Source organism: Magnolia sinica, chromosome 13 (assembly GCF_029962835.1).
Source record: "Magnolia sinica isolate HGM2019 chromosome 13, MsV1, whole genome shotgun sequence".
Lineage (NCBI taxonomy): Eukaryota > Viridiplantae > Streptophyta > Magnoliopsida > Magnoliales > Magnoliaceae > Magnolia > Magnolia sinica.
Window position 1 is genome coordinate 12,023,931 of NC_080585.1, and position 16,041 is coordinate 12,039,971.

Genomic DNA, 16,041 nt, shown 5'->3' on the forward strand with positions numbered 1-16,041 from the left:
CAAATGATTTGAATCTAGAAAAGACAAAAGAGGCTGTGTGGTTCTTCCTAAAGTTTCCTGAAGGAAGCAACAAGACTTAAAACTTCCAAAAAAAATAAAAATAAAAAAATGGCATGGTTTCATAAAACAGATGATGCTTGTATAATCCTAATCAGACAATATCAATAACAGAAATAAAAACAGCACCAACTCCTATAACCGCTCCCCAATGCAGAGGTAGTGTCAAAGATGGAGTCTTTCCTTGCAAGATTCCAATCAAGGACTGAGACAAGAAGAGTACCATTGGATTGAAGTCACCAGCCCTGAAATAGAACTGAAAAACTGATTTCATGTATTTCATTAATTAAAACCGGCCCGCCATCTTTACAATTCAAAGTATGCTACATCATATACAGAGCCATGACAACCTACAACCATAAAACTATATCGGCGGATCCAAGAGATTCCGCCTACTGCATTCCTACCTTTTAAGTCAGGATGTACAATGCCAATCACATATCCTTTGACGTCAAGATACGGTGTGCGGGCCGCACTGAACCACTCAATCCTTCATTTATCCTACTGAAAACAAGCTTCAGAGGTACACAAGCAATAACAGGTCCCCCCTTCTCCACCACTGGTTTTCTCTCTTCTCGTTTGAGTTCACGATCAACGGTGATCGAGGAAAGTTTGCGGGTCTTTTTAGACAAGAACCCACATTTCCTAATCTTTTTGGGAGGCTTCTTTCTCGAGGAAGGAGACCTACCAGTTGAATGATGCCGTGTGCTCCTTCGGGCTTCTGGAATGGGCAGATCTGCATACCCAATCTGATTCTGCAAGGCACCAGTCATTTTGCTGCTCCCATCCATAAGCAATAGGCCATTAACAATGTCTTTGGGTTTCTCTGGCAGATTCTCTATCAGAACATCATACAGATCATGATTGCTACTTGCACGACCACTGTCAATGCCACTCATCAGGAGATCACAGTGACCATCTTCCAAGACCTCAACCGTAGTCGGATGGCCTACAATTGCTTGCCCATTCCATCTACTCATGAGAGAAACCAGAGGGACACGATGACCATGATAGCTGGTTTGGACATCTAGATTAACATCATACAACTGAGAGCCCCCGAGACTTCTTACATTGGGAGCATCACAAACACGACCAGAAGAACAAGCCGTGAGGCGAGATTGGCGAGGTGACCTTTGAGGAAGCATTGGGCAAACTGGCATGCCTCTTGTGAAGGATGGTTCCATATTTCTTGCATGGTTTGTCAATTTACCAACTGCGGGCTTGTCATATGGCAATGACTTGCATGCGATTTTCTTCACCTCCACAGACTGCATAACTTCTCTACTTCCTAAATCCCGTCTCCTGGAATTGTCCAAAGCCAATTCAGACGGACCCACAATCTGAGCCTGAGTATTGGAAACTAGACGATTCCCGTGTAGCAAACCATCTCCCGGATCTTCTGAAACCAGTCCGCATTTCCCCAGTTGATTGCAGTTGTCTGATGTAAGGGACTCAAAGGAGCTGCTATTGACTTTACTACCAAAATCTACAAATGACCCATCCATATGCTCAGATTGATTGGAGCTCCTTGAATCTGGACTTTTGCAAGAGTTTTTACTAGCAGATTTTGGATGCCACTTCCCTTTCACCTGCCACTTTGAAGTTTGTTTCTCCATCCTCCGCTCGGCATGACTAAGATGAGATGCAAAACTGGTGGAGCCCGTCTCATCAAGCTCTTCATTGTTCAATGGTATCAAACCCACTTGATTACAATGACTGGATTGCTTTCCCGCTGTATCAGATTCAATCTTTCTGGATGCACAAGGTTTCAAAGCAGTAGAAAAACCTGGCAGAAACAAAATTACACATTGGCATAAGACATTCTTCACTCAGAGCCATTCTTAGAAGCACAAAACTAAAACAAGCACTGCAAGAAGGGGAAAAATCGATTTCTAAATCCAAGGAACACGTGCAAGGAAACTAATCACTAAATTATATTCCATTGGGACCGATGGGGACATCACGCACGCCCCCCTACGCACGTACGCAAGGAGGAGGAAGGCCCCACCATCAATCTGGATCGATGACAACATCCAGGGAGGGCCTCCTAGTTAGAGGACTGCATTTTGGTTCGTTGGAGTGGAACCGATAGTCATGTGAATCCCACCATGGGTTCTCATGATCGTGACCCACTATTCTAATTAATTAGTATTTTAGGTTTTGCTTATTATTGTTATTAGGAATATCATGGACGGTTTAAATTGCTTCGATTAGTTGTTATTTTTTATTACTTCGTCTCCAAGTAATAGGTTGCGCGCATGACACGAGTTTTGATGCATAGGGTTTTATTATAAATAGGCACCCCTTGTAGTCTTTTTTTCTCAATGGAATAATAAATTTTATGTGTTTTTCCTGCTCCTCTTGGAGTTGTGAAAACCTAATTGGGTGCGAAACTCCCCCTTCGTCGAAAGGCTAACTAGTGCGAAGCCACACTTATCCCGATTCGCCCCCACCTTCTTCCATCCATATTTCTCTTCTCCTACAAGCATTCCATCTGCAAATCCATCAATATTTGCAGGTGTTTCTCCATCTACAGCAGATTTTCAGAATTTGGCCCTGCAAGAGGGCTGAAACTTCGGCGGAGCACCACGCAGAAACCGTGTGTGCATCGGATCGAGCTGAGATTTGGAGGTTTTGGAGTCCATCCCTGGCTGACCAGGGCCAAGGTGGCCTTTTTCTGAATAATGGGCTACACATACGTGCAGCCGGGATCACACGTACATGCGCCTGAGCCATTGTTGTTGTCCACATGTGTAGTACTACTCTGGTTCGTCTCTCTCCTCTCTTTCACTCCTCTTTCACCCAAAATCCCTAAACTTAACCCTAAATTACTCAAATCCCCAATTTTATGCCATTTCTTCAACCTTAGGGTTCCTCGAATTGAAATTTTTTAATCCCTTGGATTGGGGGAATTATTTCTTTGCATGTGTGGATGAATTTACCCTCCTTTGATTCATGTTTGGTCTATAATTTTGATTGATCCGGCCCTAACATGTGTAGGCCTGAATCCGCATAAGATTCCTCTTGATTGGATGTTTGAACTTTTGTGTAATTGTTTCTGAACTAGTGTAATCTAAAGCCTAAAAATCTTGCACATCATACTTGAATTTCATGTCCTACATCAAAGACCTATTTTGATTCGTTGAGGGGGGGAGGAAGAGATTTATTTCCATGGAAATGCCATTTCCTGAAAAACCGGTGGAAATGAAAACAATTTCTACTGTTTTTCTTCCACAACATGTCCATGGAAATTCGTCTTAATTTTACATTTTTAATTGTTTGGTAATGGCTAGCATTAACTAACAATGTTATCAAAATTGTGCAATTTAAGATCTGAATCATATCTTATGCGTATATGATATTCATTGGATGCCCAAATTATTAATCCACCAAAATAGTTAGAAAGAATGGAGTATATTAATTTTTGTTATTTTTTTTAACCTTTCGCTTTTACCAATGGATCATTGGACATGACCCAAGATGGGAAGGGGTCCAAAAATTCAACCCAGTTACTAAATGGGTAGGGTCTAGGAGCTCCAAGAATCAACCTAACCCAACCCTAACCTAATTCTGCCATCCTAAATGGACCCAACACGGACAATAGGCATAGTTCATTACTACAAGTCTATGAAAAAGTAAGAATTAGGAACATGTGTATAATTACTAGGTTTAATTAGGGAAAGTGGGAAATTATAACTAGTCATTTAGTGGATGGATGTGAAAGTCGGCAGGATAGGACATGCTCGCATGTGACAAATTACCTAGAAAAAAATGTTTGGATGTGCAAGTTCACATGCAGCCATTGGATGTGATCATTTCTCTTTTATCTACTGTATGGTCAAAAATTAAAAGGAAAGAAGACCATCCCAAGGAATGCTCTTGCTAGGTCTAGTTGCTTGCACGAATAGGGACTTCACCAAAAACATGCCACAAATGTACACTTGTACAAGATCTAGGCTATCCATCAGATAGGGATCATTGTGGAAATGCATTCACCCGACCCAGACCCATCTCATGAATCTCACGAGTCATGTTTGTATCCCACTATTACCTAAACCCAATCCATTAAATAAATAAATCAACTTATTTTGACTTGGACCCAACCTGAATTTCAATTGGTTGTGTTGATGGGTGAAAAGCAAACACGATTGTTAAATAGGTCGGGTTGGAGGTTTACACCCATGTCTTCTAACCCATGAGACCCATTTGAAAACGTGGTGTTGTGGTTCAATTTCAAATTTGGTTACATGATTAATGCGAGCATGCCAGAATTGAATGTATAGCTCAATTCAAACCAAACAACTACGACCCCAAGCATCAAGATAGGCAGATATGTCGAAAATTGACCGTATATGACCGAGTTCTAATAAGATCGGTTGCCTATTCAGTCACTTGCACAATGTTGCTTTAGATGATCGGGCGATAGTCAAAGGGTGGGGTACGTCCTCTGAAAATGGGTCACACCTCTGCCCTCGGTACGAAAGGACTTTTTCTTTTCAATACAGACAAAACACACACAAAAAAAAAAAAGAAATTCTTACAGTCAGTTGCGGAGAACAACTGCAGAATACCTCTCTAGATGGAGAACTTCGCTTGATATTCGAACTGAATCCAGTGAATGAGCATAAACTCGAATTACAAGTAAAATTAACGACTACTTGATTACTGCTACGGATTACACTAGGGAATGTGAATGGTTGATAACTGAAAGGATAATTGAAAGATAAATTTGGTTTAGTTGGTATGAGACGATTTGTTCTACTGAATTCCTTTGCTATTTATAGCCTTAAGCCGACCATCAAGGATGCTTCTCACGTTCAAACGGTTATTGTAACCGTTTCAACACTACTGACCTTCTGGATGCTTCCCACATCTGACAATTGTTATATCCGTTTCAACACTACTAACCTTCTGGATACTTCCTTCTAAACTCACCACTTGTTCTAGTAACTACTCCAAGCTTCCTTGCTGACTCGACCATATTCCACTTGTCCGCTCACTCGACCTCCTAGAAAACTCTCGGCCGCTTGGTTTGCTTTTGAATTCCTTTCAACTGCCCCATGTCTTGTCATCCTATCAACTGTGATTCCGTAAAAAACACTCCAAGCATCCTTAAAAATCTTTAGCATGTCATATCTTTCCCTTACTATAATACGTGTCCTTTTCAATTGGGTTTTCCAAGAACGGTTAGAAATAAGGTACGACACGTGGCACATTTCATTTCTGTATGTATCATTTGATATGGATTAAGGGGCACAATTACACGATAAAATTTCAGAGCCAAAACATACAACTCAACGGCCTGCCCACATCAACCATTTGCAACAAGACAAGCCAATTCACCTTCTCAATTAGATAGAGGAGATGGTATTCTGGTAAGATGGTCCCAACCAAATGCAAGCAGAAGAGCCTGACTTTGTTTATCTGTCCTCATTTTTCCTATCTCCTTTCTTTCAAGTACTATAAGGAGGGAATGCCCATGTCATAGCCCAATAAAGAGAGAACATGCAATGCACAGTCCAAGAGGGAGCACGAGTACATGGTCCAAAAGAGTATGCATACATGTTCCAAGTGGAGAGAGCGCACATCCCACGTCTCCCTCTCCACACCATAATGGGGGCACAACACCTCCACTCCACTTCAACAATGTTGATTAAGACCACATGCAAGGGGAAAAAATCAAGGAAAGTGACCATCCAGGAATCCGATGTCTCCACAAACAAGTATGGAAGTGTCTATACATTAAATGACCACCAAACTAGTGCATGACCTCCCAAACTCTTCAAGGTCTACCCTAGACCCGCATGACCACACTAAATGGAGACTCCCCCGATCTAAGATTGCTCTCCCACCATGTGCACTCGTCTAGTTATTGAGCTCCTATCACTCTCTTTTCTTTCTTTCTTTCTTTCTTTCTTCTTCTTCTTCTTCTTCTTTTTTTTTTTCTTTTTTTTTTTTTTGCAAACATCCTTTAAGATATTTCCGAAAATAAACTATTTATGTACATATAGAATTTTAAGAAACAATCTGCAAATAATTGTCCCTTAAAACTCGATAACGTTACGGTGGATAAGTCTCGAAGTGTGTAATAATGGTCCTAGGAAACTAGTGTCCCTACTACGGGGTCTTCCCCAAGCAACCACGCAATTCATAACCAACCTGTTATCTTAGCAGTACATCCCAGCTAAATCAATCATCACCTTCGTAATGTACAATAAAGTAGAGACACTCAATCATCCTCTTATAGAAAAGGTTGCAGCAAATGGTATAGTGCAGGGTGCAATAACTCATGCTATGTGGTAATATGTAGCAGAAGCTAATAGACCCCACTTTGTTTGCCTCCTCTCTTTTTTTTCCTCACTTCCTTGTCTTTTAAATATTATCGGAAAAGACCAAAGAAGGAATGTGCAATGCACAATCCAAGAGGAATTGAGAGACGCAGTCCAAGTGGTGAGGAAGCATGCAATGCATGGTGCGAAGGAGGGAGCGCGCTTTCCACAATCAGAAGGGGGGCACTTGCTCTGTTCACAGGAGGGGAGTTTATATAGGGAAGAGAGGTAGTGACCTCTCTCCCTCTACCTCTTCCCTATACCTGCAGGAGTAGGTGGCCCTTATTGTACCCTATTCCTAACCGTTCTTAGGAAACCCAATTGGAAAGGACACGTGTTATGGCAATGGAAAGATATTGTATGTTACAGATCTTCAAGGATGCTTGGAGTGTTTTTTACAGAATTACAACTAATATGATGACAAAACAGGAAGCAGTTGAAAGGAATTCAAAAGTAAACCAATCGACCAAGAATCATCCAGGAGGTAGACCGAGCGGCCGAGTGGAATGCAGTCAAGTCGGAAAGGAAGCCTAGAGCGGTTACTAGGACAGGTATCAAGTTTAGAAGAAAGTCTCCGGAAGGTCATTTAATGCTGAAACGGTTATAGCAACCGTTAGAAGGTGGGAAGCATCCAGAAGATCAGTAATGCTGAAACGGTTATAGCAGCCGTCAGAACATGAGAAGAATCCAGATGACCAAGTTAAGGCTATAAATAGCAAAGGAACTTAGCAAAAGAAATTGTCTCATACCAATCAAACCAAAACTATCTCTTAATTATCCTTTCAGTTAACAGTCATTTACATTCGTTAGTATAATCCGTGGCGGTAATCAAGTAGTCGTTAACTTTAGTTGTAATATGAATCTATGCTCATATGCTAGATTCAGTTTGAGTATCAAGCGAAACTCTCCATCAAAAGAGGTGTTCTGCAATTGTTCTCCGCACGACTGTAAGAATTTTCTTTTTTGTTGTTTTATCCGTACTAAATAAAACAAGTCCTTTCATACAGAAGGCAGATGTGTGACCCATTTTCAGAGGAAGAACCCCAACCTCTGACTATTACATGATCATCTTAAGCAACATTATGCAAGTGGATGAATAGGCGACCGATCTTATTAGAACTCGGTCATATACGGTCGATTTTCGACGTATCTGCCTATCTTAGCGCTTGGGGTCATAGTTGTTCGGTTTGAATTAAGCCGCACATTCAATTCTAGCACACCCGCATTAATTATGTGACCAAATTTGAAATCAAACCACAACAACCCCCTCTAAAGGTTGCCACCTGTCTCAATGTTCTAATACCATTGTTTCGTCATCCGACCGCATCAACTTCTGCCACACTAGAAACAAATGTGCCACATATTCCACGTCCAAGTTGCTCGAGTCCTAAAAAATTACACCAGAAATGAAATGTGTCGTATATTTCACGCCCAACAGTGGTATGAAAGCAAATGAGATAGGTGACTTGCTCCCACAAGCATTAAAGGGAGAGAAGTTGTGGGCCAGAGGTAGAGGTCATCTACTTCTTGGGACACTTTCTCACAAAATATTTGGGACACCTTCATGGGTATAGAAGTTGTCAGATCAAAGGAAGGAATTTATCTATCTCAATGAAAATATAATTTAAATTTGCTCATGGAGACCGGTCTTCTTGGTATTAAGCCAATACATACAGCTATGGATCTGAATCACAAACTTACTAGTGATCAAGGGGAGATACTTGAAGACCCAAGGAAGTATCAAAGATTAATTGGTAAGCACATCTATTTAACTATCACTTGGCAAGATATTTCTTATGCTATGAGTGTGGTCACTAAGTTTTTAAGCTCTTTAAGCACACCGAACATGGATATAGTCATTCAAATTATGTGATACTTTAAAAGGGCACCAAGGCAAGGAATTCTATACAGACGAAACAATAATCTTTAGGTCATAGGATACTCTAATGCAGATTAGGCCGGCTCTTTGGAAGATAGGTGATCTACTACTGGATATTGTACATTTGTGGGAGGAAATATAGTCACATGGAAGAATAAGATGCAGAGTGTTGTGGTCAAATCAAGTGCTGAAGCAAAATATAGAATAATGGCTCATACTACTTTTGAGTTGTAGATCAAATTGCTACAAGAAATGGGGTTTGTCGTGAATCTACCAATGCAGTTATTTTGTGATAATCAGGTTGCATCCCATGTTACCAATAATCCAGTTTATCATAAAAGAACTAAACATATTGAGGTAGGTTGCCACTTCATACGTGAGGTCTCCAGTGGAGAAATTTCTACACCATATGTTGGATCACAGAATCAACTTGCAAATGTATTCACCAAGGCTCTTCCTCGAAGCTGGTATACACATATATATTGCAAGCTTGGCATCGACAACATCTATGCTCCAACGAGGTACTGTTAATATACAAAATATGAGTTGTACAGCTATACAACCCATCTAGGGATGTGGATGCGGGTCGTATAGTTGTGTGACACACCTGAATGGTGGATATGGGCCTAGATCTTTTCTCTTCATTAAAGTCAAATTAGGGTTTTAGATTGATTCATTATTTGTGTTTGACTAAAATTCATGTTTAAGACAGTAGGAATTTTGCCTTTTGTTATTAAGGGTATTTATGTTTTTTCAACACTTTAATTTATTAATATAAATAGGAATGGAGAGACGTCCAAACCTAGACCCTCTCTCTCTCTCTCTCTCTCTCTCTCCACTTTCTTCTTTCCCTCTTGGTATTCTACACCCGTGTTTCCACAAATCCAAATAGGCCCTTCATTTTCTTCCTTTTTATCAATAAGATAGGACCCCTTTTACCTTTTTTTTTTCTTTTTTTTTTTTCCCTTAAATACAGCAATTGATGTTTACACCTACACTAATTGATAATGGCAACCTTTCTTTTCTAACTTATGGTTACATAATGGTATGACTTTTTGCTAAATACCAAAGTAGAATGAATGGGTTCCATTATTAGTAATGGTGGATGTAAATAGTGCCTCCCTAAAAATCACAAAACAGTTCCAAGGTTACAGGAGATGATAAGTTTAGAACAGAGGCACCAAAGAGTGACAACAAGAAAAGTATAAATTCATATTTTATTTTATTTTTTGAAAGATAACGAAACTTTTAAATTAAAAAGGAGTATAAATTCATATAAAAAGGCAAGATGTTAAGATAGTACCGGCAGTACCATACTACATTCCATATTTACAGAGAAAGACCCGGGTTGGTTTGGGTGGGGTTATGGCATACCCATGTGCAAGAAGATGATAGGGGTGCCTTTGCTCATGTGCATCACGAAACGAATCTGGTGGCAGATAGCCATGCTAAAGAGGGTGTTGTTAGAAGTCTCGCTTTATAGCTAATAACAAACAACCGATGCCCCTATGTTTTGTTCTCAGCATCGTTGATGCAGTCGCACCCCTCCACATGAGTGCACAAGAAGAGGCTCCGATGGGGAACCACTTGATCACTTGTGGCAGCCTACCAAAAGAGTAGTCACATGTTAATAGTTCCTTTTTATAGGTTTTATCTAGATTGTGCTAGAGATCCTTTCAAGCAAGGATTCCTTATTTTTAGAAACTCCAGATTGTGCTAGAGATCTTTCAAAGGAAATCTTATATGGCCTTTTTTTGTTGGGGTGGGGTGGACGGACTGTGGGATATCTAAGAAAGCTGTTTGAGCCTGCCCAATGTATTGTTTCTTTTGTTTGCTGCATGGACTCCCCTACGCTTTGTGATTCTTGATCGGTCAATCTGGTAACTAGAATTTCAGTCCTGCAATTAGTTTATTAGTTTTGTTCTCTGAATCTAGTTGAATTCTATATGGTTTGTGCCTTCAAAGAGAGGCATATAAGCTTTCCTTCTTTGAAAGATCTCTAGCACGATCAAGGGTTTCTAAAAGTAAGAAATCCTTGCTTGAAAAGACCTCTAGGATGGTCTAGATTTCTAAAATAATAAAGCCTATAAAAAAAGAAATTCTAACAACATATATTATCCTTACTCTTTTGGTAGGCTGCCACAAGTGATCAAGTGGGTCCCCATTTGGGCCTCTTCTCGTGCACACGTGTGGAATGGGTTGCAGTTGCAATGGGGCAATTCCAGTGCTGCTCTTGTAGCATTTGCCTTTCTTTTATACATGAAACAAAGGTAATTTAATAAAACACAACACGGAGTCCATAGGATGGAAAGCCAAAGGAGGGGTGGAGACAGAACTGCAAACAGGGAAAAAAAAAAAAAAACCACGATTCTCAAGGATGGCATGTAAATACATCTTCAGCAAATGGATAAAACCAGAAGCATACATATAATCCATCATTTGTGCATAGAGACATAAAACTCAGAAAAGAAAAATGCATGAAAATTACAATCAAGTATACCTCCAGTTCCATTTTCCTCCCTGACAAATGGCACATTCAAGAAGGCATCAGAGCAATCATCGTCATGGGATTCCAGCACACTGGAAAATGTATTATCCTTTTCTTCTTGATGTGAAATGGAATTGTTGGCATCAGCAGAAGCATTGCAAGTGTGTTCAGATGCATCAAATGATGTCTCTTTCTCACATGAAGTCCCCATAGAGTCCGAATGATTGTTAATAACCATTGAAAAGTTTTTCTTTGATAGAGTAGATTCAACTTTGACCTCTACGATTCCTTCAAGGGATGATTGGCCTGGACAAGCACCCCCATCAAAAAATCCAGGAATGGCCACCTTAGCTGTACTTTCCATAACCTTTGTCAGTGGGCGACGGCGATCTTTCCTTTTGAAGTTTTCAGGAACATAGGACACCTGGGAGCACCTTCTTTTCAGAGTTGAACATGAACCCTTGCTGCTATTTACAGGACTATGAGTAGACAAACTGCTACAAATGTTAGACTCAGTGAGTGAAGCACAGTCTGGGAGAACTAGCTCAAGTGATCCTTCACAGGGGAAATGCATATTGGGTTTTCTTTTAGATGCCACCCTCAACCCTAGGTCCTGAAGACCTTTCATACGCTTTGTCCCTTCAGTGCCGTCATCTTCCGAATCATTTGGGGTTTTCCGTCTCTTGTTTTGCATAAGATGTACCTCAGACATACTCGCATGATTTGGTTGTTCAAACAAGATAACAGATTGAGATGACTCTTGTGTTGAGTCGCCTTTGGGGTAGCTCAGTATTCCAGCCACAGAATCATGTTCTTTGCTAGGACCAGACATTTTGTGTGATTGTCTGATCAAACTATCATATAGTGTACCTGTTGAGTTGCCCACTTTCGAGTGATATTCCTGATGTCCAAAACGAGCACATTCAAGCTCCAGAGCTTGGAGAATAGCTTCCTCTCTACGAGCATACTTAACGCCTTTTCTATTGGCATGAGTTGCATAAGCCTTGGCTTTTTCAATGCATTCATCATACTCCCCACAACGGAATGCTTTCACACGCTTGGATGTTTCCAGGTTATACCAGTCCCTGAATAACAGAAAAGGTCAATATTCTTGAGCATCAAAAGAATCAAAGTGGAGGTTGGGATAGCAATATGAGGACAAAAGTTTTAAGCAATCAAAAGTTGACCAGAAACAGGTCAAATTCCTCGAAGAAACACCTTAATTATTAGAATTCTGTGCCATACTGAGAATACTGCCAATAGTACAAAATTAGCAGTAAAAATATCAACAATAATCCAACTTAAAGAGGAAATATTTGTTGCTGGGAAAGGTTCCATTTTCAATAGAGCCAAATCATCATGCCAATTTCATGTTTTGACTTCCCATACATTAACTTTGGTATAAAGACTGCTGAGATGCCTGTTGGTTGGTTGATTAACTCAAACTTGCCAGAATGCAAGCCCAACCACACAGTAAAGGAATAACGCTATCCTACCACCTATCAAAATAAAATGAAGAGTGCACAAAAAATACATCGCAAAAATGATGATGATGTCATTCCAGGAGCCTGATATTCAAGGGTATAAAATGGACCATATCTGGAAGTCCTGTAAATTAATTTAAATGAATGCCCATGTTACCTTTTTGAATCTGTGCTTCAAAAGTAGGGACCTGATGCTTGCCTTATCCACTTTTGACACACTACTATTCTAATGTTGTGGATAATTAATCTCGGTGCATGTCAATAGCCTTCTCAAAATAGAAAATAACGATCTACATGTTTCCATTAAGAAGTTTTTAACTTTTCCTGGAATAAAACGAAAAATATATGCATATGTTGTAACCTCGATAGAATGGTACAATGAGCGACAATTTTCGAATGGCGTTCAACATTTCAAAAGTTATTTTGACAGGATTACACTACCAACATTCTCATGACTGTTGTACCCTTGTCCTAGCTATTTGGGGTCAGCTTTATTAACTTCGTTTAACCAATCACAAGACGTGAAACAGGAATTCTCATGACTGATTTGGAGAAGTTTGTTGACTGGTCATCTTTGTCCTTGATAGAGTGTGGAATGGTAGAATGTAGCCAACCCCTATTAGTTGGGACAAGGCTAAGATGATGATGATGATTTTGTTTTGACTGGCCATCTGACATCATCGCTCCTTTGCCCAAGCTTCAGACCAGTTGCCATGTTTCTACCAGGCAGAGTTTCTTCAAAAAACATGTTTAATAGAATAAAAATAATTAAAACGCTTCTGAAGCCTAGTTGATTGAAAATTAGTGCTTTCACAAATTTAAACAGTGCAGTACATGCCAAGCGGGACACATGTGCAAGATCAGAATGAATCCATGCAGCTAGAAAATAAGTGGGAAATTAGAACTATTGGTCTAAATAGATCCATACAATAGAAAATATTTGTCCATATCACGCCATGAATTTTGCCATTTGTATGGAAAAGTGTGTTATAAATAAAGAACTAAAATCACAAAAGAAAGAAAAAAGAAAGAAAGAAAGGAAAAATAAAAAAGAAGAGAAAAGGCAATCTGGTCCTGACTAATCAAGCTGGTCAATTCTATTATCAGGAATATATGCATGCTCCTTTCACAATACAATGATGACGGACTTGCCATTTCATTGATCCATATGCAATAATGTGTGATGTTGATGTGAATGAGAACTGTGAAAAGATGGTTCACGTCTCTTATGAATGAATTAATCAACTCCAGCAGTTCAAAGCATTCAAGGATTAAACACCACGTGGCTGCCAAAATTATACAAATTTTGCTGTTTACCATTCACAAGATAAAGCTAGGGAAAAAAAAAAGGAAAATGGAGAGGGAGAATTGCAGTTGCTTAATGCTGGAGGGCAATCCATTCCAAGTAGTTGTTTAATGAAACATGCTAAAACATGTCCAATCACCTCCCAATTTTCAACACCCTAAAGCCTTTTACTCTCTCTCTCTCTCTTTCACTCTAATACTCTCATTCTCTCAAACTCTCTTAACTCTCTTATTCTCTCGTCACTCTAATAATCTCATATTCTCATTCTCTGTTAACTCTCTTACTATCTTACTCCCTCATCACTCTAATATTCTCATATTCGCATTCTCTCTTAGCTATCTTACTCTCTCATCACTCTAATACTCTAATACTCTCATTCTCTCTTCACTCACTCATCACTCTAATACTCTCATATTCTCATTCTCTCTTAACTCTCTTACTCTCTCATCACTGTAATATTCTCATATTCTCTCTTAAGTCTTAACTCTCTTACTACTCTAATACTCTCATCACTCTCACTTTGTTTAGTATAGGCAATAATGCATTCATTTGAGTAGTTGTAATCAATCTGTGGGGGGGGGGGGGGGGGGGGGGTTGTCATTAACGATTCCCTACACAACTAGCAACAACTCAAATGTGAAAAGTCAGGGGCATTCATTTGAGTAGTTGTTAATCAATTTCACTTGAATAGTCTAATAGATGCAATAAATATAACAAAATTTTAATGCAGTTCGTAATAAAATATTAAAAAAGCAATTCCCTACCCTTGTAGCATTTTTACATGATTTTTCCATTTTTCATTGAATTTTCTGATTTTTTATTTTTTCAAAAAATAAAGGGGCTCGTCGCTTACGGTTGCTTATGTGATTTGACAACATTGCATGCAAGGGACTAACAGTCCACTTGAAACAAAAGTTCCGACAGCTACCTATGTTTTAAGAACAATCATGCCAAACGGATCCCTCAAATTTACCAAATCTATCATTTGTCAACAGCCCATTGCTCAAAAACTTGAACTAGACATAACAAAGTTCATATGCAATTTCATACAAATCCAAACTTCCACTGACTTTACAAAAACCCTTCAAGAAAACCCACAAAAGAACATCTGTGGAAGTTTAAAAGATAACCAAATTACAAGTGTAGAACTTAGACATCCCACAAGAAAAAGCACGCATAGCATAAACAAACAAAACACAATCTTGCAATTTTCTACCAACAAAAGAAATACAATGCCATAAGCATAAACAAACAAAACACAATTCTTGCATTTTCTAGCAACAAAAGAAATATCGAATCAGAAAAGAAAACAAGAGAAAAAAACCCACATGCTCGCATCCTCTCTCCCGAGGAGCTTGACGGGCGTTCCAGATCTTGGAGAAAGAAGCCACGTCTCTGGCAACTCATCTGCACCCAATATCCGCCCAGGCCACCACGACCCATTCCGTCGCCGGACCCAAACCAAGCCTCCGACAGATGCATCGATCCCTCTACAGTTCGGCTTGCAAGAACTTCCCATTGCCATCCCCAAAACCCACAAAAAGGGGAAAACAAAAAAATAAAACTATATGAAGCCGACCATTTTTTTTCCTCAGCACATTAGCGCTTGCAACAGAAGAAATCTTTCACTGAAGCAGAAACTCCAATATTCTTCATATTACAGAGATAACACTGAAAAAGAGAAAGAAAAAAAAAAAATCATTTTCCAAACAATCATTTCAAAAGTAGATGAGAAATAAGGATCTTGACCAAAAAAAACTTTCTATCCCTTCTATTTTCCCTCTTTTTTTTCTCTCATTTCTTATTCATCAAAATGAGAAAATAAAGGAAAAATAGAAGAGATGGAGGTTTTTGTTCAAGATGCTGAGTTTTCTTTTTTTTAACTTGTTTTATTAATATTTTATTTTTTGTTGCTTTTTTTTTTTGTCTCTCTCACTTTCTTTCTTTCTCCTTTTTTTTCTCTGTTTTTTTTTTTTTGGAAATGAGATGCACCTATTCGTATTTTGGTGTCTTTGCGAGAGGAAAGAGGAGGAGAGAGGAGGAGAGAGGAGTTTGCGGATTGTTTTGATTTCTGAGTGTGAGGAGAGTGAGGAGAGTAGTGGGTTTTCGGGGAAAGGAGAGAGAGAGATCGAAAGAGAGAGGTAGATGGAGAGGGAGGAGATGGGGTGTGCGTATTGCGCCCTATGGCGTACTTGGAAGAAAAGAGGCTTTTATGGCTCATTGCAGTCACGAGCTGACGATACTCGAGATCCAGCGAAAATGGGATTGCTACGCGCAAGTGCCCTTCAGCAAAAGTGAAGCACAAGCGCTCCCCATGCGTGCCTGCAGCGCACGTGTGTGGAGAAAGGGACCGTTCCTCACCGTTCCTCCCTCGTGGAGGCCCCCATCTCGGGAGTTACTCCGAGCAAACCGGAACACGCTGGACAACTAATGGGGTGGACCAGATAGAACGATCCTATGTTAACCGTCATAGTTTTTCATTACAGGCCCACTCAAGG

At 39.7% G+C, this 16,041-nt stretch overlaps 1 protein-coding gene across 1 annotated transcript; it reads right to left on the reverse strand.

The window, feature by feature from the left end:
* Positions 1-308: 308 nt before the first annotated feature.
* Positions 309-15,657, reverse strand: LOC131222826 (uncharacterized protein At1g51745-like). Its single transcript, XM_058218028.1, has 4 exons — positions 15,536-15,657; positions 14,872-15,214; positions 10,766-11,838; positions 309-1,843 (listed from the first exon to the last, which is right to left on the reverse strand). The coding sequence occupies exons 2-4, from the start codon at positions 15,066-15,068 to the stop codon at positions 492-494; spliced, it is 2,622 nt and encodes an 873-aa protein (XP_058074011.1). The 5' UTR covers positions 15,069-15,214; positions 15,536-15,657; the 3' UTR covers positions 309-491.
* Positions 15,658-16,041: the final 384 nt, after the last annotated feature.